A 27,638-nucleotide genomic window follows, 5' to 3' on the forward strand; every position below is an offset into this window, starting at 1 on the left:
GGACAATATTATTTTCTGCATATGTATTCTATATAGTTCATTCAAAGGAACATAGTTAGACTAAAGTTGCCCATCATGTGGATGAGTACTGCTTTCCCAAGTGACCACAGGACTAGATAGAGGGTATTACAGTCCCAGACATCTGCCTTCAAATTAATGTAGCAAAACAGAACTTTCAAAGTAAATGGCTTTCAACTCAGCTGAAGACCATGCCACACTCGAGTCATTAAGCTTAAATCCAGGGCTAAATACTCTGAACACTTAAAGTCAGGGATAGATACTGATGTATGTATCAGCCAAGGGAGAGGATCTTCAATTATATTACTTTTTTTTGTACATATAATTTCACCTTTGTATTTCAAATTTACTGAAAGATCCACAAAATAGGCCAGACAGTCCAAAGTCAATTTAAAATCAAGGCCTTTTAAAGTCACAAAGAACTTAAGCTCCTTTTTAAGAGGACCTTATGATATATTTAGTCTTGATAGTCAAAGAGGTCTATACAAATTTCTAGTACCTACGTAGTCTTAGGATCAGAAGAAATTCATTCCTATTATGACTGATTCAATATTTTTCTCTGTCTCTGTACAAATTGTGGTTTATAAAAACCAAACAAGATTGGCGTGAAATGCCGGATTCACCATTACCTACTACCAAATTATTGTGCAACATTGAATTAGATATCTGTTTTTCTAGGACCCACTTCCACTACTAAAAAAAAATGGATGGTGTTCAGATCAGATCAGATCAGTCGCTCAGTCATGTCTGACTCTTTGCGACCCCATGAATTGCAGCACGCCAGGCCTCCCTGTCCATCACCAACTCCCAGAGTTCACTCAGACTCACGTCCATCGAGTCAGTGATGCCATCCAGCCATCTCATCCTCTGTCGTCCCCTTCTCCTCTTGCCCCCAATCCCTCCCAGCATCTGAGTCTTTTCCAATGAATCAACTCTTTGCATGAGGTGGGCAAAGTATTGGAGTTTCAGCTTCAGCATCATTCCTTCCAAAGAAATCCCAGGGCTGATCTCCTTCAGAATGGATTGGTTGGATCTCCTTGCAGTCCAAGGGACTCTCAAGAGTCTTCTCCAACACCACAGTTCAAAAGCATCAACTCTTCGGCGCTCTGCCTTCTTCACAGTCCAATTCTCACATCCATACATGACCACAGGAAAAACCATAGCCTTGACTAGACGAACCTTTGTTGGCAAAGTAATGTCTCTGCTTTTGAATATTCTATCTAGGTTGGTCATTATTTTCCTTCCAAGGAGTAAGCGTCTTTTAATTTCATGGCTGCAGTCACCATCTGCAGTGATTTTGGAGCCCAGAAAAATAAAGTCTGACACTGATGACCCTAACTCTAAAGCTAGAAATTCAATGCAGTCATTTTAACTCTTTGTGTTTCAACTTCCCCATTTAAAAAAGTTATCTCCAGATTGACAAATAAGACAAAGTAACTCATGGCCCTTAGAAGAAAGACATGATACAGTTACAATGTTTCTTTATATAAAATGCACAAGCCTTAGGGAGATTTCTGTCCCACCAAGTACATTATTTGGAGAACGCAATGGCATCCCACTCCAGTACTCTTGCCTGGAAAATCCCATGGATGGAGGAGCCTGGTGGGCTGCAGTCCATGGGGTCGCTAAGCGTCGGACACGACTGAGCGACGTCACTTTCACTTTTCACTTTCATGCATTGGAGAAGGAAATGGCAACCCACTCCAGTGTTCTTGCCTGAAGAATCCCAGGGACAGGGGAGCCTGGTGGGCTGCCGTCTCTGGGGTCGCACAGAGTCAGACACGACTGAAGTGACTTAGCAGCAGCAGCAGCAGCAGCAGCAAGTACATTATTCAAATAAAATATGTGTATTGAGAAGTAATGATAAACAATTGATATTATACTAGTCTTTAAGATTCTACAGTGCGAAAGCAATAATGTGCATGTGTATATGTTCATGTGTGTTCTCCTCTCATAATGTCTCCTGAAACGGGTAAATGAAAATAGCTTGCAGCTTCCATGTAGATTTCAGCTTCAAAACCCTGCTCATTTACAGTAAACACCTTTACATTTAGAATAGACATAATACTTATCTATACATAATTTTGTCTTGATTTGGGTTTGCTATGGAATTAAGACTTTTTAGGAGTAATAAGGCAATCTTCAAGGACAATTGCTTGTTAAAAGTACTAAGGTCTCACACTGCTTTAACAGTCGCAATGTACCCAGTGTAAAAGGATTGTGACAGCACAGGATTTTGTAATGACATTTTAGTTGATGCCCTGTTCTTCTCTAAGGAATTCTCTCTTTTTCTCCATTAAGCAATAAGTCAAGTGTCCTGAAGATTGCTAATTCACTTTGACTTCTACCAACTAAGTGCAGAGGTGACAGGAACAAAAAATAGTAACTCGGTGTAAAAGAGGACTAGCCTAAGGGTCAAGATTAGGATCTTCATGGTGATTCTGCCACTAGGCATTTGCCTCAGTGACCCTCGGGCCAGATACCTGGTTTCTCAGAGTGTCAGCATGCTCTCCTAGAAATGTGCTCATGTTCACTGTCCTTTTCTGATCCATCATTCTATGAATTGATGCTTCCTGGTGAACTAAACAAACAGGTGACATTGTTCTTGTGGGTTTTTTAAGGCTTATTTTCTGTGAAATGCTTTCCTTCCTCTTCCTCTAGCAGTAAAAGGGTAAGCTGGAGCTTTACACCTGAGTATGTGTTCCTTCCAAGGTAGTTAATTGGAAACATTGCCTGCCACAAAGTCACCTTTGTCTCCATTAGCTGCTAGAGCGCCATAGGCTTCTTGCTCAGAGAGTAAAAGCCTTGGAAGGAACCTGGGAGAGCATCTATGGTAACTCCCTCACTTTACAGATAATAAAATTGACCTTAAAGGGTTTGGTGACTCTCTATTCTGTCTCAGCTCCTAAACTATTAATAGATACTTATATATCCATACTAAAAGATACCTAAACTAGTAGATACTTCTAATGTTGGATTTTCTGATTTCACAAAAAAAGAAAAGAAAACTTCTGTATTTCATCTTTTATTTTTAAAGTATTAACCAAATAATAATGAATTAGACTACTGTAATCTTGGAAACATGTACTAATAGGTTTATGCAAATGTACTGAGAGGAAAGCCTCATTGATCAGGGTTTTGAAAGGGAGAAATCAAAGCTGTGTTTTTCTTAACAAATGTTAACTGACTTTCCCCTGAAGTATCCAAATTCTGAAGAAAATGAGAAAACTTCTAATTCCACTAGATTTTTCTGTTTTTCCATTTTGCCTCTTCAGTCTGAATCATTGACGGTACATTAGAAATTTATATTCAACCTGATAAGTACTTTTTTGAAATGCTTTAATCTTGCTTAATAAATAGTTACAAATTATTGCAATATTGAAATAGGGTCACTCTAAAGCTTGCCAATGGTTGGCTTACAATCACCAGACATGTTTGCAATATTACACACTGATTTTCCTTGTAAAAGGCTGACTGAAAGAGATTGCTACCATAATGTGTTGAAAACATTTCTGTTGCAAGCATGTGGCAGGTTGCAAAGGTTTTCATGAGCAGGATACTTCAGCTTGGTCTTTCACTGACTAACGAAAAATTTTAAACTCCCAACAGGTGCCCATATTGGCTACAAAAAAATAACCCAAACATTTTCTTTTTCATAGGAAGTTGTCCTTGAAGAAGGCACAATTGCTTTTAAAAATTGGGTTAAAACAGGCACAGATGTTTACAGACAGTTTTGGATATTTGATGTGCAGAATCCAGATGAAGTGACAGTTAACAGCAGCAAAATTAAAGTTAAGCAAAGAGGTCCTTACACATACAGGTGAGTCGCCAAAATACGTGGCACTCTTTCCTTGAACACAGGTATTTCTGAAAAAGCTTTCACTTGACAAATGTCATTGTATTGAAATGTACTTATTATTTTCTTACCATTAATATATATGGAAATATTTTGTTTCTGCCTACATAAAATCCTAATCTAAGGATTTAATGGTAATTAAAAAACAGGTTTTATTATGAATTTACCAGCATCAGTTAACTACCCTACATGTAACAAGTCACATGTGTTTTATACTTGTGGCATATATGTTTTAAAAACTCTGAAATATGCATCTAAATAGAAAAAAATCTATCAAAAATTTAAAAAATGAGTATTTTAAAATCTTAAAATTGAAAAGTGTAGGTACATGAGTAGTTTTAAAAGTATGGCTCCTGGACCAGCAGTATCAGCATCACCTGGGAACTAGGCAGAAATGCAAATTCTCAGGCCCTACCTTAGACCAAGTGAATCAGAGACCCTTGGTTTGAGACTGGTAATGAGTTTTACAAATACTCTGGGTGATTGTAGTACATAGTCAGTTTTGCTAACCACAGCATTAAACTTCTATGTAAGTAAAATACCTGCTTAGGATTTCTATTCAAACTATTTTTCAGGTCTTAAGAGTGTATTTATGCAGTAGTTTCATTCTTATATTTTCTCCAGTACAAAGACTGAATAAAAAATACCTTTATCTACATGCCTTAACAGTTTAACACATTTTGAATAGAATCTAAGATCCATCAGATATAGGGGGAAATAATTAGCCAGAACTTTTCATTTTGTAAATTTAAAAATCAGACTGACACCAGGTAAGTTAAATGGTTTGTCCACAATGACAAAATCCTGGAAACTGGTAACTCCTAGATATTTGCATACATTTTCCCCCTATCAAAATTATAGATTGAAGTGCTAAAAACACTAACCTTAGCCAGGTATTAGGACATTTATAGACCCCATATGGGAACAGAATTAAGTCATGTTGTATCATTTGCTATATAAATATGATTTTTCAAGGATAATTACAACTAGTTATAGACAATAATCAAGTATTATCACAAAAGTTCATATTTGTAAAGATTTATAATTCATAGTTTTACTTTCTTACTTGTTTTAGGTAGTCTATAATTATATAATTTCTTTCCTCTCCATGCATTAATTTATTTCTATATCAGCAACTCTTGCTCAAATATAATGAAGTAACAGTAGTTGGGAGGGTGATGCCTGCTGCTATAACATAATATATAAGCTGTAGAGTGCCATGGTACTATTCCATCCTAATAATTATCCCCATCTCCTGTCTTCAGACATATGTCTATGACTATTCACAACTCGGTCAAAGAAGTCTTGGTTTTCATTGTTACAGAAAATAATCTTACTTTCAGAAATATTAAAAAAAATTTTTTTTCAGTCTTATACTTCTTAGATAACTATCAAAAACCTGATATAATAAGATATCTGAATATCTTATTCCAAAAAAACATGTACTCTGAAAATCTAGAACTCACGTATGACCTAATACAATCTAAGTATAACTGACTAAACTTCGTTATAGCTCAGTTGTTAAAGAATCCGCCTGCAGTGCAGGAGACCTGGGTTCAATTCCTGAGTTGGGAAGATCCCCTGGAGAAGGAAATGGCAACCCACTCTAGTATTCTTGCCCAGGAAACCCCATGGACAGAGGAGCCTGGCGGGCTACAGTCCATGAGGTCTCAAGAGCCAGACATGACTTAGCGACTAAACCGCCAAACCATAACAGATTAAAAATCATACCCTGAGAGAACTGAATACATGTGATAAGAGAAAATAGGTGGTATTTGAGATCTGTCTCATCACAGGTTTTGCTTAATTTTTTTGCTTGTTTGTGTGTCGGGGGGTATGTTTTTACTTTTAAGGGTATTCATTGTGGAATGTAAAAAACAATCATAATATAGAATCCTGTCCCAGTCCTGCTCTGGATAGGTGATAAGATACATATCTTATTCTTGGAGGCTAAAACCTTCATGATAAAAATAGAGTGGATTAGATATAATTCATTTACTTGGAGAAGCAATGAGGTGAGGGTTGGAGAAGTTGGATTTTCAGCTAAAGTATGTAAACAAACTCAAATTTATATAACAATTCTAAAGGAATCTCATGATGTTTTATGATGTTGCCAAAGGAATCCTTACTGTCTACCTAGATGCCCTAAATAATGGGAAAAACAATGGTTACCTTTCAGAAAAAGTTAATAGTTTGAGAGTCTTCCACGTGCTGAGGTGAATTTACTTCCTATCAATTACACCCTGAATTCAGTTGAAGTTGGAAGTGGAAGAGGATGTCCCTCCTCAACAGAACCACACAGGCTTATTTGCCTTTTAGCTGCTGAAGTGAGCTTGATGAAACTTTGACAGGGTGTGACATGAGTCAAAGCATGAAACTTCCTGGACTGAGATGTTAGTTATGTATATCATCTCTATGAAGACCTGGTAACTCCTTCAGAATATTCTCAGATAGAACATTAATTTTTTAATTACTTTGCTTTGCCAGGAGTACATGGAAAACAAAATATGAAGCAATTTCCTCCCTTTAACCTTATTAACCAACACTCTGTAAAACCTGTGTACATTCTAATTTTTAAACAAAAACTTGAGTACTTATAATCTCTTTTTCAAGTACATTGTAAACACAGACCTCAGTTAGAAGGATTTTTTTTCTGTTAGTGAGTGCCATCTGCTGGTATAATGTAAGTACAACTAAGTAAACTACAATTTGGGTCACAACTATGGCTCAGGTGGTAAAGAAGCCACCTGCAATGCGGGAGACCTGGGTTCGATCCCTGGGCTGGGAAGATACCCTGGAGAAGGGAAAGGCTACCCACTCCAGTATTCTGGCCTGGAGAATTCCATGGACTGTATAGTCCATCGGGTCGCAAAAAGTCAGACACCAATGAGTGACTTTCAGTTACTTACACTTACTTATATTGCTATTATTTCAATTATATAAATATAAATGTTCCTGAAAATTATTTTAATTTTAAATATGAATATGTAATATCATTTTAACATATAACTATCTAATATAAAAGAGTAACTGATTAGTAATAGATTCTCCAGGATGATGTCTCACATATTTATATTCTTTGTATGTCTACACTACTCCAAGGAGAATAAACAATAAAGAGCTTGATGAAATTGTATTAGAAATAATATATATTTCCATATTTTTGTGAATTCTCTTTTTAAAGAATGTAAAAAATAATTTCTTCATTCAAAACTATTTACCAAGAACTTATCCATGTACCAGACACTGCTTGGGGATACAAAATACTCATAATACCTATGGCATAGGAACCTACATTTTTATTATACTTGATTGAAATCAGGTCAGGCTTTTCTGGTTGGTTTTGTTTTTTCTATTTCAGTCCCATATTTTGTCAATTTTTATCTTAGATAACAACAAATAACTATTAGATCACATGATAGAGACATTCGGATATATGATAGAGCAGTGAATAATGTACACCTTATTTCATCTCAGTAAATATCTTGTATGTACAAAATATTTTTTTCCCATGATATTACCCTTCACCACATTCCTAGAAAGTAGTTGGTACTCTGCCTAGAGATTACAGCCAGGAGCTCAGAACTAGTAACTATTCCATACATGGGGTAGGGTTGGAGAGGAATTGATCTGTGATGTGGAAATATATTGTTAGTTATCTTTGCTGCTGATACTGCTAAGTCGCTTCAGTCGTGTCCGACTCTGTGTGACGCCATAGACGGCAGCCCACCAGGCTCCCCCATCCCTGGGATTCTCCAGGCAAGAACACTGGAGTGGGTTGCCATTTCCTTCTCCAATGCATGAAAGTGAAAAGTGAAAGTGAAGTCGCTGAGTCTTGTCTGACTCTTAGTGACCCCGTGGACTGCGGCCCACCAGGCTCCTCCGTCCATGGGATTTTCCAGGCAAGAGTGCTGGAGTGCGGTGCCATTGCCATCTTTAACTTTCATTAAAATAATGAAAATTATAGCCAAGCCAGTGATAGAAAGGCTATTTACTTTGAACAGTCCTTCTAATATAAGAAAACGGGCTCATAATATTCCCCTGCTTCAACTTCTGTATTTTCCCCTCACCCTCAAGATAAAAGGTGAACATCTGAATGTAGAATGCAATCCTTTAGTCTTTGAAATATTGCTCATTTCAGTGGCTGTGTTTTCTACCACCCCCTTCCTCAGACACTATAAACCAACCATGTTGAAACATGTTATTTACCATGTTCTTACTTATCCTATATGTTCTACCATATTTTACCAAGTTAAAGTTCTATCTTTCACTCAAACCACTTATATGGAATTGTATCCTGTCCATTATCCCACCATAACCATCCCAAGCCTGGGTTTGTACCTATTCTGTCTTCTCACAGAATCTGTGTAACCTCCTATAATAACATGTATTCCTTCTCCCCTGGTATGTACATCTAAGACCTTCCTTCTCTAATTTGCTAGAGTCTCACCATCAGCTTGCTTATCCTTTTGGTCTACTTGTTTAGCATAATTTCTGACACAGTCTAGTCTATGTACTTAAAATTATTTGTTGCAAGAATGAATGACATTCATTTGAAACAATGCTTTTGAGTTTTAGTTCCTCCTGTTTTTCAGAGTTCGTTATCTAGCCAAGGAAAATATAACCCAGGACCCTGAGACCCACACGGTCTCTTTCCTGCAGCCCAATGGTGCCATCTTTGAACCCTCGCTATCAGTTGGAACTGAGGATGACACATTCACCATTCTCAACCTGGCTGTAGCAGTGAGTAGACAACAGCAAAATTACTGATTTTGAAATCCTCTAGAACCCAACTGTAAATAATCTCATGATTAAAACTGCAATTAGATATCTTTTTTTTTTTCATTTTTATAAAAATGCTTTCTTATGTTATTATTTTGAATTACGATCATTTGGAAAGATGACAAGATGATAGAATAAACAACTGAAGACTGATTAGAAGACCACTTAGAGTGTATCATTTTAAAAAGGATTTATGGGGCTTCCCTGGTGGCTCAGTGATAAAGAATCCACCTGATAATGCAGGAGACATGAGTTCAATCCCTGGTCCAGGAAGATCCCACATGCCTCAGAGCTGCTAAGCCTGCGCACCGCAACTGTTGAGCACGTGTTCTAGAGCTGGGGAGCCGCAACCACTGAGCCCACATGCCTCAGCTACTAAAGTCTGCACACCCGAGAGCCCATGCTCTGCACCAAGAGAAGCCACCACAATGAGAAGCCCGTGCACCACAACTAGAGACTGGCCCTGCTCAAGGCAACTAGAGAGAAGCGTGCACAGCAATGAAGACTCAGCACAGCCAAAATAAATCACTAATGAAATAAATAAGTAAAATTTGTCAAAAAGTAGGACTTAACTTTGAAACTCCTCTTCCTGTGGCCCACACAACCACAGAGAAATGTAATCATTAAGAGATGAAGAAATAATATACTTTAGTCCTGGCTAGATTTGGCAGTCATTTTAAAGATAGCTGGAAATTGTTTTATTCAGTTTAATTCTTGTATTTATATTTATTTGTTAAGAAAGTGATATTGCAGTTGGTGTCTTAAACCATGATTTTTTTTTTTTTTGCAGGCTGCACCACAGCTGTATCCAAATACATTTATGCAAGGAATACTCAATTCATTTATCAAAAAGTCCAAATCTTCTATGTTTCAAAACAGAACTTTGAAAGAACTATTGTGGGGCTATACGGATCCATTCTTGAATTTGGTTCCATATCCTATTACTACTACAATTGGTGTGTTTTATCCTGTGAGTAACAATTATAAATGTTGATACTGTTAGACTTTAACTGGATAAATATAATCACATTGGCAATTCATAAGTTTATCATTCAGTGTGTTAAACCCTATTTCAGATCTCAGAATACATACCATAAGTTTTAAAAAATCTCTACCTCACATGGATTTAGCTTTCCTGGTTGGGAAAATTTACTTATCTGGATTTGACAATTAAGTTTAAGATTAAGAAGTGGCCATTTAATCAAGTTTCCACTCCTAGATAAATATGCAATTGTCTAAAATTAGGTTATAAGGTGCTAAGAGTTTGAATACTGTTTTTGGTTTTGGTTTCCTGTCTAAAAAAAAAAAAAAAAGTTTAAGCTGTATTTTATTTTTGTTAATTATATTCATCATATCATTCTTTAAAAATTGTTTCAGTGTAAATTTAAAAGTCACCTTAAATTGTACACAAGATTGATACATCAGCATGTTGTATTCTCTCGGATTTAGTTGGTAAGAACTTCTGTGAGTGAGTGCAGTGCTCAGAGCTGATAAGAACTTCTATCTACAAACTCATGAAATGGCAGTTTGGAGATAAAAAGTGAATTTGGTGATGTACTTAGTTATGGCAGAATGTTCTGAATTACAAATAGGACAAGGTGACTATTGCATGGAAAATTTTACTGTGATTCCTTTTGGCACTATATGAGATATTAATTATATTTTGCAGTTCATTGTTATTTTACTTTAGATGGTTTTTAGCGTTGCAAGTTCATATATCAATCAAATATGAATACAGAAAGCCTTAAGGGAGATAAATTCAGTTACTATTATTTCACTCACATATTCTTATTTCTTTCCTCGGCTAATTCTGTTGTTAATTTTGTGCACTTCGTCTTAGTAACTACTTAGAGATCATAACATTGGACAATGTCCAGACATTGGTCATTTTTCTCATAGGTTTTGTTCACTCTCGCCTCACCTCAATATATCAGGAGTAGTGATCAAAATGGCCTTTCTGGATTAAATAAAACAGAGAGCGCTAGAATTTGATCACGACAGCTTTGGCATTTGTTATCTTACTTTGTCTCGGCATCTAACACTTATTTTTAGTCACCTTTTGTATTCTGTCTTTTTAAAATATTAAAGACCAATAATTTTGAAACTATTGCATGTATATTTAAAATCGTATGAAATAATTATGAACAACCACTGAGAAATGTGAGTTAATTACATATTTAATAACTTGGAAAGTATGGTTTGTTGTACAAGTAATTGTTTCTTGTATCTCTTCAGTACAATAATACTGCGGATGGAATTTACAAAGTTTTCAATGGAAAGGACGACATAAGCAAAGTTGCTATAATTGACACATACAAAGGCAGAAAGTAAGTATCCAGGCAAAGTGTGTGTCACTAGGATACTCTAAGGCAGGCAAGAAATTTATTTACCAGCTGGTAAAGCACAGGCACAACCTGTGGGACAGAGCTGTTTGTATCTCAGCCCTAGAAACTCCCTAGGTCTACCAGGCATTAATCCTTTAGTTGTGATGACTGGTCACACTAGTGCATTTTTGCTGAGTATCAGCCCCACTGGAGGGTTCACCTTTATGAACAAGTTCTCTTACATAAAGAAATCTAAAGGGACTACTTCCATCTCTGCTGCATAACCGGTATTATCTTACACGCAACAATGACATAAATGAAAATGAGGAAAATCAATATATCAACTCATCATCTAGCAAGTCAGAATACAGACATCTTCCTGTTTCTTTTTTAACTGAGCATGTCAAAAAACATCATTCATTCCAGGGAGATGATTAAATGTACCTATAAAGATGAATGTTCAATGAATCCATGTGAACATTTTCATGACTTGTCCCTTAAAAATTTTCCTGAAATAATTTTCTATATTGATAATTCAGCTTTTTAAACCATTGTCAATGCAAAAAATGGAATTATTATTTCCTGTTCCAAAACTGACATATTAAACCTGAAAATAAAGTGTACACTTCCTATGAAGTAGTAGTAGAATGAGATATGTTCACATACCCATGATTTCCTACTTCTCCCAAGTTCCTGCCTGTTTATGTGCAGTACACCTAATCTGTCATCTAGCTAAAATACAAAGAAGCCCAATAAACATCAATGGGGAAAAGCTTTTCTCCTCAAAGTTGAAATTAGAGTTTTAAGATCAGTAATTCCTGACAAAGAATAAAGTGATCAAAATCAAAAGAGATGAAATATTTTTATGATTAAGTAACCATTACTTCACACTGAGTGTGTCCCTAAAAATTGCCTAAGACAGTTAAATACGCACTCATGTAGACTTTTCATCTACAGAGTTCACAGTCTTTTATCATTTTGAAAATTCTAATGGAGGAAAACAAACACTTCTAAATGTTCATTTTAGGGAAATCACATCTCTGTATATTGAGGAAAGTGAGAATTTCTTGCATTTCAATATTACCAGTTTTTAAGGAGAGTTACTAAATGCTCCAAATTGGAGTAAGAATTTCATTTAAGATTATGATAAGGTTAACTTAACCGACTGAACATGACTGACAGCTTATTCTGTTTAAAAAAGAAGCAATAGCTTGCCTTGACATCTTACTGGATGGTATGTTAGAGTCACAAAACCATTTTTCCATCACCAAAAAGTGGTTGAGCATACAGAGAAACTATAACTACTGTTGTTTTCATTATTTCCATATATAAATATACACACACATGTATATTTTATGTAGATACCAGAATATAAATTAATAAACTTCATCCTGCTTTAATGCCAGCTCAAGCAAGAGTTGAGAGGAAAAGTATATATTGATTTTCTACATGTTTCTAAATCTCTATTAATCAAACATCTCTTTCCTTTTCCACATTCTACTCTTTTCTCTCATAATGAGTTTATATCAGTTAACCATTTAGTATCTTCCTCCTCAGCTGGACACTTCAACATAATATGAAATACTCCATTTCTCCCACTGGAGCAACAACAAAAAACTTTCTTGAAGTAGACATCTAAATGTCTGATATGTGTTTTTAAATTTTCTTTTTGCAGAACTTTATCTTTTCCAAGTTGTTCCTAACTACCAAATTTTGGCAGCTTTTATTTTATAATCTAGCTACTTAGTATTATCAAGCTCTTCCTTTATCTCAACAAGATGCCGGCTTCAAACAATACATAGACCAAATGACTTAGAACATTTCTTAAACTTAGCACCTGTCACATCTAGTCTAATTAATTGTTATTATTTCTGCAGAAATACTGACTCATAATAGACAATGTAATATGAGAAGGTGCTCCTGAAATGAGACTGATCATTTTCTTTTTCTTTTTTTAATTCCTAAGGAATCTCTCCTATTGGTCAAGTTATTGTGACCTGATTAATGGTACAGGTAAGGACATCTGTTTTGTGGTAATATCACAATGAAACCACCTTCTTTCTCCTACAAATCCTCCATCATATCTACAATGTTCTGGGGGTTGAGGATATGCATTTATTTATCTTTGTGATGGGATTTCTGAATATTAACCATTGAAGATAAGCCTTTACTGCATTCCTTGGGAAATGTTTGCTTCGTAAAAGCTTTACTTAAGTGAACTTCCTTCCTGGCCACAGAAGTAAGGGGGTAGAATATTTTAGAGTAGTAGTTACGTTTTGCATGTTTTGGAAATACTATATAAGCTATGACAAACCAAGACAGCATATTCAAAAGCAGAGACATTACTTTGCCGACAAAGGTCCGTCTAGTCAAACCTATGGTTTTTCCATTAGTCATGTATGAGTGTGAGAGTTGGACCATAAAGAAAGCTGAGTGCAGAATTGATACTTTTGAACTGTGGTGTCGGAGTAGACTCTTTTTGAGAGTCCCAAGGACTGCAAGGAGATCAAACCAGTCAATCCTAAAGGAAATCAGTCCTGAATATTCATTGGAAGGACTGATGCTGAAATGAAACTCCAATACTTTGACCACCTGACGCAAAGAACTGACTCCTTAAGAAAAGATTCTGATGATGGGAAAGTCTGAAGGCAGGAGGAGAAGCGGACGGCTGAGGATGAGATGGTTGGACGGCATCACCAACTTGATGGACACAAGTTTGAGCAAGCTCTGGGAGTTGGTGATAGACAGGGAAGTCTGGCATGCTGCAGTCCATGGGATCACAAAGAGTCGGACAAAACTGAACTGAATAGTTTAAAACTTAAAGAATTAAAAAATCAAGATAAATACAAAAGTAAAACTTGTGTCCAAGTGCAGGTTTCGATATGAGGCAGAATCAGAGACGTTCAAGGCTGAACACAGATTTTAAATGAGGTGATTAAAATGAGAAAGAAAACAACAACAATGAAACACAGCTGCATCTGTACTAACCATGAGAAATGTATGCAAAAATAACTGTGAATTAGAGCTGGGAAGAAAGAAGGTACTAGGACTTTAGATTCAGAGTGTGATAGATCCAGTTTATTATTCTCCTTAAGGAAAAGCAAAGTACACATATGCCTATTAGTTTAAGTATTAAAATTTTAAAAAGTAATAGGAATAAAATACCATTAGGTATTTAAAATCAAAGGTGATCTTCCAGCTACTAAGAAGCAGAAGCAGAATATTGTGCGTGTAAAGTTGATAAGGTTAACACTTTAGAAGAATGTAACACAATGAAGAAAAAAATATTATACATAAAGTACATAAAAGAAAATAAGAAGGAAACATAGAGAACGTTCATTTTCACAAAGGTATTGCTGAGTTTCACAGGTTTATTTAATTTTGTTTACACTCTGCTAAAAAAACAAACAAACAAAAAAAACACCAGTAAAACCACCGCTGAATTTGCTTCGCAACACTTTAGAGTCATGGTGATGGGTGAAGAAATCCTTTCCAAGTAGCTCATTTCTGTAAATAGTCAACTGTCCCAATACCACTAACTTTAATTTCATAAGCATACACTTCAGTCCTTAAGAGAGAAATATAGTGTGCTTCTCCTAAATAGTAAACTATTGCTTATGGGCTTAAAATATATTTAAATCTTAGTCTAAAACAAAAAATAGAGCATTTTTAAAACAGTAATAAGAGGATCCATTAATGACAGTAACATATACATAGAATCAAGCATGAAATTAAAAGTATCTAAGAAGAAAATAACAGTAAAACAAACTAGGAGCAAAGATTGACCGGGTAGACCAGGGACTCTGATGGGAGATTCTTGGTCACAGTACTAGAAAAAGAGACTGCTGCTGCTGCTGCTAAGTCGCTTCAGTTGTATCTGACTCTGTGCGACCCCATAGACAGCAGCCCACCAGGCACCCCCGTCCCTGGGATTCTCCAGGCAAGAACACTGGAGTGGGTTGCCATTTCCTTCTCCAATGCATGAAAGTGAAAAGTGAAAGTGAAGTTGCTCAGGTGTGTCCAGCTCTTAGCGACCCCATGGACTGCAGCCCACCAGGTTTCTCCGTCCATGGGATTTTTCCAGGCAAGAGTACTGGAGTGGGGTGCCATTGCCTTCTCTGAGAAAAAGACTAATGAAATGTAAATGGATGCAAGTTGATTTTTAAATCATGATTTAGAAGTACTTCCTCTATCTTCTTCATTAAGTTTAAAGACATAAAATGAAAACATTTATTTATATTTGAATGTATTTTAAAAAAAGAGAGCCCTGCTAGTATCAGCTATGTTATGGTCATGGCTCTTGGTAGTTACTGGTGTCATTACAACATAATCTTTGATGATATTTCCGATGGTTTTTAAAGATTTTCAGTGTACTCTTTTCCATTAATGGCTAAGGTGTTGGGACAACAGTTGTAGGCAAGGCCCATTCAGGGACCTATTTGGGGAATTTAACCTTCAGTATCCCATTCTCTCAATGTCTCTATCAGGTTCACTGAGATCCTCTGTTATATTTCACCTATCACAAAAATGTAAGTGAAATGTAATAAAATCACAAGGTCAGAGCCGTTACCAGAAAAAGAGTATGGTATTCATAACTGAAGGGTAGGTCTTACTGTTTTGAACAAACACATTCAGTGGTGGCTCATGTTTGGTGATATTAATTTGTGGAGCAAATGGAGGAATTATCTAGCTATTTTTTCTTACATCCAGTGTGTACAATGGAGCACAACCGTAGTAAAGATTTACTAAGCTCAAAAAATGCCCTTTTTAGTTTGATGTGTACATTTTCCAACCATTTGTGTGAAATTGTTTAGTGATTTAAAAAATATTGATCAGCCATAAGGGTAGGTGAATGGATCGCTATTAAAAGTACACACAACATTTACAAAAATGAGTTTTAAAGGAATCTCAAGATTAAAAAATTGCTATTCTACTGATAGATGGAAGATTTAAAAACATAAAATTGCAGTTTTAACAACGTAATTTTGACAACGTAATTTTGACATTTTTAAAAACTTTCATCTGTACTTATGGAATGGGAAAATTTAATATGAAACAGAATACCAATGACTACGTATAGTATACAGTCTTATTAGATATGGTAGCTGCTAGCTACATCGGAGAAGGCAATGGCACCCCACTCCAGTACTCTTGCCTGGAAAATCCCATGGATGGAGGAGCCTGCTGGCTGCAGTCCGTGGGGTCGCTAAGAGTCGGAAACAACTGAGCGACTTCACTTTCACTTTTCACTTTCATGCATTGGAGAAGGAAATGGCAACCCACTCCAGTATTCTTGCCTGGAGAATCCCAGTGACGGGGGAGCCTGGTGGGCTGCCGTCTATGGGGTCGCGCAGAGTCGGACACGACTGAAGCAACTTAGCAGCAGCAGCAGCAGCAGCAGCAGCAGCTACAGGTCACAATTCAGCAGCACTTGAAACACAGCTAGTACAAACTGAAATAGGGTAAGTATAAACACTGGATTTTCAGAAATTTGTTAATTTTTATATGTTAAAATGATGGTATTTTTGATATATGGGGTTAAACAACATATACTTGATACATTTTTTTTTTCATCTTTAAAATGCAGTTACTGGAGAATTTTAATTTTATATATACAGTTTGCATTATATCTCTCTTAACCATGCTGGAATCAAGATTTCTAGATTTGTCTAAGATGCACTCTTTCCATCTAATCCCTTGCCACTGGTTTGGTTTTTAAACAGATGCAGCCTCATTTCCACCTTTTGTTGAGAAGACAAGGGTATTGCAATTTTTCTCCTCTGATATTTGCAGGTAAGAGAAAGACAATGATGTATTTTTCCAAGTCAGAATTCTTTCTCTAAGTGATAAAACACAGACCAAGAAACTCATGCTTATTAATCATGTTATTTGAGAAAAAGAAAATACTTTTAGGGACTTTTTTCCTGATCTATTAAGAATAAATACAATGTGAAATTCATGATGTATTTATGCCCTGCAGAAGGTAATGGCAAACCACTCCAGTATTCTTGCCTAGAGAATCCCATGGACAGAGGACCATGGTGGGCTACAGCCCATGGGGTTGCAAAGAGTTGGACACAACTGAGCCACCAATACAAACATACACACACACACACACAATATATTTATGAGTCTTTAAAATTTGATGTAGAAGGACGTTGTGTATAATACAAATCAGTTTCTTTTTGTTATTTTTAAGAACTACTTTTTTCATTCTTTTTCTAAATTAGCAGTAAGAGTGATAACAGTCAAATCTAGAAAGGCATGCCCAGTCTTTGTAAAGAAGAGGATACCACAAACACAGAACCATGTCCATGTGCCCCACTGACCATACAGCATCTTTTCAAATTGATGGGGGCCCAGTAGCCATCACGCAAGCGCTGGCGTCTATCCTTGAATGCTCACCTGGTTTCTTAACACTGTTTCGTAAAGCAAGCATAATATCTCTGAATCTTTTTCCTTATCTGTAAAATTGAAGAGAACAGCATTTCTTCAAATAGTCAACTGGGGATTAGAAAATATTTAATCCATAAACGAAACTAACTGTGAGGAATGCCTTAATTGTAAATACTCCACGGTAATTCACAAGCAAAAATATTTCTCAGAAGCGTTTGAAAACAAAGATAAGAATAGCTCATACTCAAGTATTAAGTTCTAGTGTGTCTTAAAATTTTGCAAGTTTTTTTTTTCCTAAAAGGTAAGGATTCTAATAAGATTATATCTAATTTTTCTAATTTAAGGCAGCAATAGTATTAATTTAAATAGAAGATAAAACAAATTTCCACAACGAAGTTTAGATTCCCGGAATGAAGCTCTTTCTTATCTGTATTCAGGTCCATCTATGCTGTGTTTGGAGCTGAAATAAATCTGAAAGGAATCCCTGTGTATAGATTTATTCTTCCATCCTTTGCTTTTGCATCTCCATTTCAAAATCCAGACAACCACTGTTTCTGCACAGAAAAAATCATCTCAAAAAATTGTACCTTATATGGTGTGCTAGACATTGGCAAATGCAAAGAAGGTGAGTACAAGTTCTCAGTGTCACAATCCATGGCATAATTTGCATTATCCTTTAAAATGTAAACTTCACCCAGGATTCCTTTCCACCAGAAATATAAAGTGAGAAAGCAATAAGGGCAGAAAGTAAGAGTGATGGTAGGATATTTTTGTTTTGATGTTTGTCTTGCTTCAGGGTCTCAGTTATTTTCGTGTTCCAAAAGTTAGTTTTTATTAGGTATAATCATGCTTATCGATACTTCCCGTGCTACTTGGAAAATGTCTCTTTAGGTCTTTTGCTCATTTTTAAATGGTTTATTTATGTTTTTTGAGTTGCGCGAATTCTTGTATATTTTGGATGTTAATCACTTATGGGATACGTGTTTTGGAAGTATTTTCTCCTACCCGTTTCATTTCTGACCATTTCTTTTGCTGTGCAGAATGGCTGTGCTCCTTTTAGATGTAGGGTAAAATGAAAATAGTTTGCAGAATACTTTGAGCATCCCAACTTGTCCATCTGACATTTTTCTTATTCTAATCTAGAATCTGTAAATAAAATAAGTATATTTTAGGATGTCTCTGAAACAAAAATTGATTCAAACATGGCATCTGGAGTCTATCTTATTTTGCTTACCTTCTTCATGTTAGAGTGGGTGAGAATAAAGAAAGAAAAGCCTCTTTAAATAAATTCTCAGTCCAAAGACATTTTACAGCCTGAAACATGATGGTATATGGTTGTAACTTTGTGTTCAGTAGCTAAGCTTTACATATTGAAAACACCTAAGGTGAAAATAAACACCTTAAGGGATGAACAACAGACATTAACTAAATAGTCAGTAGGATGATGTAGAAGTTTACATTTTATTTTTGTTCAAAAGTGATCAGATACTATAATTTTCCCTCACTCTCATCCCCTGATTAGATTTCAAAGCCAAATTTGCATTTCTTTTTTTAAATTATAAAGCTTTGTTTTCAAGGAAATCTTTCCTAGGTGGTATATGAAATGAGGAAAATGATTTATCCCAACTGTCTCTTAAAACTTGCTTTCAGGAAAACCTGTGTACATTTCACTTCCTCATTTTCTACATGGAAGTCCTGAACTTGCAGAACCTATTGAAAGCTTAAGTCCAAATGAAGAAGAACATAGCACGTACTTAGATGTTGAACCTGTAAGCAAATACTTTATTGATCGGATTTATTTTATAAAAATGAAGAAAAAATTAAATTATCTCCTTTCTATCAGTCACATTTAGTCACATTTATTGTACTCCATTCTTAATAAATTACTTATTTTTACTTCAAGGAAAATTACAGTGATTTCTTCCTGTTGTTGCTTATGAAATGTCAAGATAATTTTAGTTTTTCAGTAAAGGTCAGGAATAATGAAAATCATTCTATTTGGATTAAAATGATTTTATATGTTACTCTTTCAAATGTACTTTATTCTTAACTGCAAATATTGCTTATATGAAGGGACCCTGTAGATCATGAGGGATTAAAAATTTTTTATGGGTATACATGCACTTGAGGCAAGATCAAATATATTTCTTACTGTCAAGAAAAATCTATTAAGTCCCTATAGTTTAATAGTTTCAATTTTTCATTTATATTAATATTCCCCTTTTCAACAGCTAAATGAAATGTCAGGACTTTAGTAGTCATATTTTAGTTTAAATGATGACAGAAGTAACATTATAATTATACTGATGATACATGGATTCTGACTGAGTATGTATTTAAATTCCAGGATATATTTTGTCAAATGAGTTTTAGATTTCACTACTGTTGATGTCATTACTAATTCCCCAAAAGCAATTCAAGTAAACATCACAAATCTAACTAAACCTTGACATTAGGTTGGGCAAGGATATATCTGTATACACATATGCATATACTCATAGTAATATTCAATATGTCTGATTAAGTCCAATTAATAAATAACAAATTTCACAGGTTCAAGTAGTACACTTTCACCTTAGGCTCTACATAACAAAAATAAGGTCTGGATATTATAAAAGAATGTTTTTAAAATAAGCTGGTAATTAGTTTGTTCTCTTTTTAGATAACTGGATTTACTTTACGGTTTGCAAAACGGCTGCAGGTCAACATGCTGGTCAAGCCAGCAAAAAAAATTGAGTGAGTTTCTTAAACAAGTTTTATTTCGATTTTTCAAATTTTCTTATAAGATGCGGATATATCTATCAAAGGAGATGGAAATAAAATTTCAACTTCTGTTTGGCTTAATGTCATTAAATAATTATCAAATGCTTATAACTGTCATTTGTAATTTAGAATTACATCTAATGTGTAGTGAAATGGTACTTACCCATATTTTGGAATGAGTATTTCTGGTATTTCTCTCTTTGCTAACTGTCCAAATATTTTTATGACAATAGTTTCAGCATTCATATTTTAGTTTCCTGGGTAGAATTTGTTTAAAGGAAAAATACATACTTAGAAAAAGTCACTCTAATTAAAAAACCTGTATTAGATGGCTTTCCTATGGTTCAGTGCTTAAGAGTCCACCTTGCACTGCAAGGGACGCTGGTTTGATACCTGATACGGGAAGATCCCACAGGCCTCTGGGAAACTAACCCCGTGCACCACAACAACTGAGCCTGTGCTCTGGAGCTGTTGAGTCGTAACTACTGAGCCCATATGCAGAGCTACTGAAGCCTGCGCTCCTGGAGCCTATGCTCCACAACAAGAGAAACCACTCCAACGAGAAGCCCATGCACAGCAACTACAGAGTAGCCCCTGCTGGCCGCAGCTAGAAAAGGCCCACGTATGGCAACGAAGACCCAGTGCAGCCAAAAATAAATAAATATTTTTAAAAATCTGTATTAAAAAGATGTGTATGTAGGAAAGATGTCTGAGAAACAGCAATATTAAAATTTAAATGCTTCATTACAGGGGAAACAAAGCACGTAACTTAACCAGGTTGTAAAAGCAACTAATTTCTGAACATTTATTTTCACTAGTAATTACTAATATCTGTCATATGTGTATAGCATATTAGTATATATTTTCATACTTATTTTCAATGTTTATTACAGAGCATTGAAGAATCTGAAGCACAACTATATTGTCCCTATTCTTTGGCTTAATGAGGTTAGTATTTTTATCTATTAGTCACTAAAAACAGTAAGCTTAATATACAGAAAAAGTTTTTGATGTTTGAAAATTAAATACACACACACACACACAGTATTTGAACTTGTTTTTCCATTGTATCTATGGGTGAGTTTATATATTATTAATTATATAATTAATTATTTTTTAAAACAAGTCATACAGAAGTATCAGGATTATGTTAGACTTAGTCTAACTTTTATGAAAATAAAAATACTTCATAATACATTTATTAGATAATTTTCCTTGTCATAGTACATGTGTTAGGAAAGAGTCATGAAAATATTAAACTCCAAATAACTCAATATGAGCCTTGTAGTGCTAATAAAACCACCCAAGCTTATAATGGGCAAATTAAGAGTAGATGTAGGCTGTCTATCTAGTGCCTGACAAGATATTTTAAATATAAATCATGGAACCGATAAACCACAGAATTAGGAAATGCATTGCATAAGCCTTTAGAGGATAGAAACAGTTGAGCTTTGCCATTTCCTTCTGTCACTAAGAAGCAACCTCTGGGAAACTGGAGAATATTTCAGTAAGACTGCTATACCGATCAATGAAATCAGTATATTCAATAACACTAGATAACATGTTTAAAGGAAGGAATATTCTCTCTCTCTCTCTCTCTCTAAATATTCTACCTGGGCATTTACTGTGTTCTTTGACATACAAAGAGAATTCCAACAGGCTTGTCTTGCAGATAAAGATGACTGACATTCGTGTGCTGTTTCGATAAAAGTGATACACATAAGTGGAGAGTTTTGAGTATTCTGCTCTCAAACCTACTCAAATAACACTATTTATTAACTTGATTACAGACTGGTACCATTGGTGATGAGAAGGCGGAAATGTTCAGAAATCAAGTGACTGGGAAAATAAACCTCCTGGGCCTGGTAGAAATCGTCTTGCTCAGTGTTGGTGTGGTGATGTTTATTGCTTTCATGATTTCATATTGTGCATGCAGATCAAAGAGAGTAAATTAAGTAAGTATATAACAGAAACCATATATTACTTCAGTAACATTAAATATTACTTGTTTTCATTTTATCAAAACAGTTATAAACTAGGCTGCAAATATTAATGAACATGTCTAGTCAACTATCATTTTTAATATATTCTTGAAACTTTGAGACACTTAATGCAAGTTAAAATGAAGACTGAATGAGTACTTAGGCTTATCAATATTAAACAGATCACTATATTTCATCTTTATTTTGGGAGGAAATGGGCTAAACTGTGAAGGTGTTACCTTTGAAAAGTTAGAATGCTGCACCAAAGCTATACATGTACTCAATTTTTATTTCTTAATTATTTCTAGATAGTTATTTTAAAAACCACAAATAATTTAATATATCTGACTAGGAAACGTTATGTGAAACTGAAAATGGCAGCTATTTGGGAAGACTGAAATTTATAAGGGAAAAGAAAATAAAAAGTAAAATTAGATAAGCTATAAAATAATGAGAATTAAAGAGTCACTAAATGGTAGAGATAAAATCAGATAAAAATATGCTATTTTTAAATGCAAATAGCATATTAATATAAAAACAGAGCTGCTGCATATAGACATGCTGTCCAAAATCATGACATGCACCCTAGATGTTCCATGTGGAAGCCCTGATGAATGATTATAATTCAGGAACTAGAATTAAATGAGTACAAGAAAATAGAATAAAGTTGAACTCACTAAAACCAAATAATTAGAGTTTAAAGGAAAAATCAGATAAATATGGATGGATGAGTTTTAGCAAAACTAAAGAGGGAGTTCAGGCCTCTGTATTTTAAATATTAGTACCCATGTCCCCTTGTACACAGAGGAGTGTATACCAGACCCTATTTTCTCTAAATGGAAGCCTTTCTTTAATAATCATACATGGCATTGGTATGGCCTGAGGGGAGTGGATTCTCTACTAACCCATAGGTTCTATACACCGTTCCTTCCCTGGGATATCAAAGAAAAAAAATGAAGCGAAGTGAAAGTCACTTAGTAGTATCCTACTGCTTTCCACCTCATGAACTATAGCTCGCCAGACTTCTGTGTCTATGGAATTCTCCAGGCCAGAATTCTGGAATGAGTTGCCATTCCCTTCTCCAAAGGACCTTCCTGACCCAGGGATTGAACCCGGGTCTCCTGCATTGCAGGCAGATTCTTTACCGTCTAAGCCACCAGGGAAGCCCAGAAGAAAAACAAGAAAATAAATAAATAAATAAATATATATATATATATATATATATATATATAATCTAAATTAAAGCAAGGACTGATGCCGAAGCTCCAGTACTTTGGCCACCTGATGCGAAGAGCCGACTCACTGGAAAAGACTGAGGGAATGAAGAAAAGAGGGTGACAGAGGATGAGATAGCTAGATGGCATCACTGATTCAATGGACATGAGTTTGAGCAAACTCAGGGAGATAGTGAAGCACAGGGTAGCCTGGCATGCTCCAGTTCATGGGGTTGCAAAGAGTTGGACATAATTTATCAAGTGAACAACAACAGCAGCAAATTGCTCTGAAGAAAACCAATCACAATTTTAAAACAAGTCTTCTCATTCCACTTTCAGATTGCTGACAGTAAGCTGCCCTGTATAGAAATTCTGGAGCTGCCACTGACAATTATTGACCTTCATGTGCTCAAATCATGCCATTTTACATGAATTTCACAGCTAATCCCTAATAAAAATTTATGATTTTCCAGTAGCCATGGATCTATCAGCATCCCTTCTGTTTTTTGGAGACATTACAGAAAAGTACATTTTAACAGTATAAAACTATTTTCAAAGTGTGAATCAGTTAAATTGAAGATTTAAAAAACAAACTGGCCTTTTTGGACCAATTTTTGTGTGTGTGTTCGTGAGATTGAAAGCTTAGACTGAGGAAGGCAACTCGATCTTTTGTTCTGATGCTTTCTGCCTATATATATTTCCTTAAGAGGAGACTGAACAATTCTGCCTATGGTCTATTTGGACAGAATGTATTCAAAATGCTAATACATTCATGTTATAATAAAGGAAATATGGCATCACCTTTAAAACCTGTCATCAATCCAGTAACAAGTTATGTTTAAACACAGTAATTCATATGACCATTTATATAATAGACCAAAATATCATCTATTGAAAGCCAAGTTAAAACAAAACTTGTTCTAGTGGGAAGATAAGCTTTTCAAAATGAACTATAGTAGTTGTAAATTTTTTGGTATTATTCTCTATTGAAATTACATAACCTATTTCATCAGTGCTTAATGAGCCCTGAATGTCCAACATCTTGGGTCTCTATGTAGCTTGGGCTTCCCTGGTAGCTCAGCAGGTAAAGAATCCACCTGCAATGCAGGAGACCCTGGTTTGATTCCTGGGTCAGGAAGATCCCCTGGAGGAGGACATGGCAATCCACTTCAGTATTCTTGCCTGGAGAATCCCCATGGATAGAGGAGCCTGGCGGGCTAGAGTCTATGTGGTCACAATGAGTTGGACACAACTGAGCGATTCAGCAGAGCTATGCAGCTGAAAGTAAAAGACTGAAAACTTTCCAGAGTGTCTTTATCAACAAGTATATTGGTTTGGCTTAAACTTCTGTTACAAGGAAAGTAACTGCTCTTTATACAACAGTATGTCTTTTTTTCTTTACAAATAGAGAAGAAAAATTTTCTAGGTTGATTACTTGATTTACTAGATTTAGAAGAATCACAGATATAGATTTCCTTAAACAGGCCTCATGTTGAATATTGTAATTAATTATGCCTTTGGGAATATTTATAAACAACTGAAAAATAAGGAGACGCTGTGCAGAGGGAATAAAGTAAAGATGGGAGAGTGAAGGTGTGGATTTATTCAATGGATCACGAAGAGAATAAGCCAATAGTCTTTTCAAAAGAAGCAGTACATACACCACTAAACAGAGGATGGTCTGAAGGGACAGCAAGGAGTGGAAATGCTCACGCAGAGCAGATTTAATGAGTGACCCTCCTCATCTGACTGCGTGCAGCTCTTGAGAGCTGGGAAGGAGTCTTCCATGAACCCTGGAATGGGAAAATAACTGCCTTATCCGTGAAGCACATCAGAGAAGTTTTCTCTACAGCTGGATAAATTGGGCTGATTTCTAGAAAATACAACATCTTTAATATATAGAATTTGAGTCTTAACTATTTTCCCATGAATTTCTGATATGTACCTTATCTTTCTTCTTTCCAGGGAGTAAAAGAGTCTCTACATTTATGAACCAGCTATGTCAGGACCTTTCTTAATATCACCTTACAAAAGTCAAGATTTTCATGCTTTATTTTTGCAAAACACACCTTATCTTACAGTTCAAGAACTGGTGACACTCCCTCCCACCTGCCCCCATAAGCAGCAGCACATTTCAAAAGGATTATTAAGACATCATTAAATTCCACACTTCGAACGAAAAACCAGCACTTTTAAAAATTCAACATGTTCACAATGGAATGGACTTCAGTTTCTACAGATGTGGCTTGAGCGTGATCCACTTATTTTTACTTGGTACTGATTCACTGATTTATTCCCAATGCTAAATTCAGCAGAGAGATGGTCATTCTACACAAATCCTGGACCCTGAACACTAGCCTTCCTCATCAAAAGGAAAACATCACTACCCTCATCAGTGTCCCTGCAAAACACAGACCCAGTACTGTCAGTACATTGCCTCTGAAGAGCAAATATTTTGAAAGATATTTGAAAATGTAAACTAAATGACTAGCCTATGAACCATTTATTATACATTTCTCAAGTTTTTTTTTCCTCTACGGAATCCTTTGTACAGCATCAGCAAGGCATTATAACCATGGTATTTATAACAATATATGCTTATATTTTTGTCAATGGTTATGCATTTGGACATGCTTGAGAACTTTGCTATCTTCCACGTTCTACAGCTCTTCTGGAAATCTGAGCAAATTTTCATCTTTCTACTCAGTTGCATACAACTTACACTTGGCACCTTCAGAATGCTGTGCTAGTACTAAGAGATGTAAATGATAATACAGAAATTATGTGGAAGATTACTAGCTGTAGAATGTGTATTCATAGTCATTTGTTGTAAAATTTCTTGCTTTCATTGTCACCTCAGAAAGACTGGTTTTGAACATTAAAAGATGTTCCTTAAAATCTTGTACTTTGTCTAGTTCCTGTTGTGTCACAAAATATTTACTCTAGTTTTCTAATTGTTCTATCTGAATTTTTGTTTCTGTATGAATCTAATATTTCCTTTTGAAATATTATTTCTAAATTCAATCTTTACAACTTTTTCCTTAACTAATTTTTGAGCCAGTTGGGGGATAAGGAAATAAAAAGATAGTTGGTCATGCTTTAAAGGTGCAGAACTTAAATTCTAGATTATGAAAGACCTTTCCTTTTTACCAGAAGATGTATTGCTAGGTAGTCCTGCTTTCTTAAGCACAAGTTCACTTACGGCAGAGACCACGAGTCCTCCTAAAAAGGCTCCCCACAGAAGGGGACGATGGACCACATTCTGCCTTGTGTTTTATAGGATAAATTATTGGTAACTGCTTTGTTTAGATACTAAAATCAGGAATAATCTTGTCATGTCAGTTGCCAGGGTAAATAAATACCCAAAACTGCAAACCGAGATAACACCAGTTTGGAAGGATCTTTGGAAAAATCTTGAAGATATTCAAAACATACTGATGTAATATCCTTTCATGTCCTGGGAATAGAAAAAGTATCCTCCTAAAATATGAGGATGTGTTAGAGAAATTAAAATGAACAAAGTGTAGTTCAGGCTTCAGGAGCAGGAGAGCAGGTTTCTGACCTGCCTGGACACTGCCTGAATTCTGTGCCTGCCTGTGAGCCCCACCAGTCAGACAGTATTTTATATGGGAAAGAGAGTAGATCTTGGAATCTACTAAACCCCTGAAGGGCTTACGAGCCCCCAAGGGGTTCTAAGAAATGTTGATGAGTCACGAGGTGAAACAAACAGCACTGTAAAAGTTAAAAACCAAAACTGCAATTTGGCTATCAGTTTGCATGTGGCTGGCCTGGGATTATAAATGGGAGATCCCAAAACTTCAATCTGAAGTCTCACCCATGGGGTGGATGTACTTCCCAGGACCCTTTCCCTGTTGGGGCTCCAGATTAAGGAGGGACTTCTCAGTGCTGCTCAAGTCTGGATATAGATAGGCCCAATCTGGTGGTGTATAAGCTGTGACTTCTTCATCGCTTGTATTTCTTTTTTTAAAATGACTGTATATTGAAATTAACTCAAAAAAATTGAAATTGTTTATTTGTGAGTAAGGAGTGGTTTCTTTTGTTAACGAATTCATCAAACCTAAAGGAAAGTAAAACTTTTGGCAAAACAACATGTGAGATCCTAGCCATCTGTCTTCATATACTGAGTCTACTTTCACTACATTAGGATACCTGTGGACATGCTGATTTAGGAAGAATACAAAGGATACTTCTTTAAGTCTTAAACTAAATAGGGTTGAATGATGTAAAGCAGAAATAGTTCAGAAGAATTGAATAAAAAATTACATACCCACCTAAGGGTAGA

The 27,638-nt window shown here is 35.6% G+C and overlaps 1 protein-coding gene across 17 annotated transcripts in view; it reads left to right on the forward strand.

Annotated features, from left to right (window-relative positions):
- Positions 1-27,363, forward strand: part of LOC113891585 (platelet glycoprotein 4) — a 93,790-nt gene extending 66,427 nt beyond the window's left edge. For 9 of the 17 annotated variants that reach the window (XM_027539794.1, XM_027539797.1, XM_027539800.1 and 6 more), the window contains 12 exons: positions 3,678-3,838; positions 8,470-8,617; positions 9,447-9,626; positions 10,892-10,983; positions 12,947-12,993; positions 16,704-16,773; positions 17,814-18,001; positions 19,027-19,145; positions 20,039-20,112; positions 21,033-21,087; positions 21,930-22,094; positions 25,301-26,240. In XM_027539794.1, coding sequence (XP_027395595.1) covers positions 3,678-3,838; positions 8,470-8,617; positions 9,447-9,626; positions 10,892-10,983; positions 12,947-12,993; positions 16,704-16,773; positions 17,814-18,001; positions 19,027-19,145; positions 20,039-20,112; positions 21,033-21,087; positions 21,930-22,094 — 1,299 coding nt within the window. In that variant the 3' untranslated portion in view covers positions 25,301-26,240. Of the gene's footprint in view, positions 1-3,677; positions 3,839-8,469; positions 8,618-9,446; positions 9,627-10,891; positions 10,984-12,946; positions 12,994-16,703; positions 16,774-17,813; positions 18,002-19,026; positions 19,146-20,038; positions 20,113-21,032; positions 21,088-21,929; positions 22,095-23,674; positions 24,145-25,300 lie in introns of those variants that run through there. The other 8 variants (XM_027539795.1, XM_027539789.1, XM_027539803.1 and 5 more) reach the window with 3 other exon arrangements.
- Positions 27,364-27,638: the final 275 nt, after the last annotated feature.

This window comes from Bos indicus x Bos taurus, chromosome 4 (assembly GCF_003369695.1).
Source record: "Bos indicus x Bos taurus breed Angus x Brahman F1 hybrid chromosome 4, Bos_hybrid_MaternalHap_v2.0, whole genome shotgun sequence".
NCBI classification, from domain to species: domain Eukaryota; kingdom Metazoa; phylum Chordata; class Mammalia; order Artiodactyla; family Bovidae; genus Bos; species Bos indicus x Bos taurus.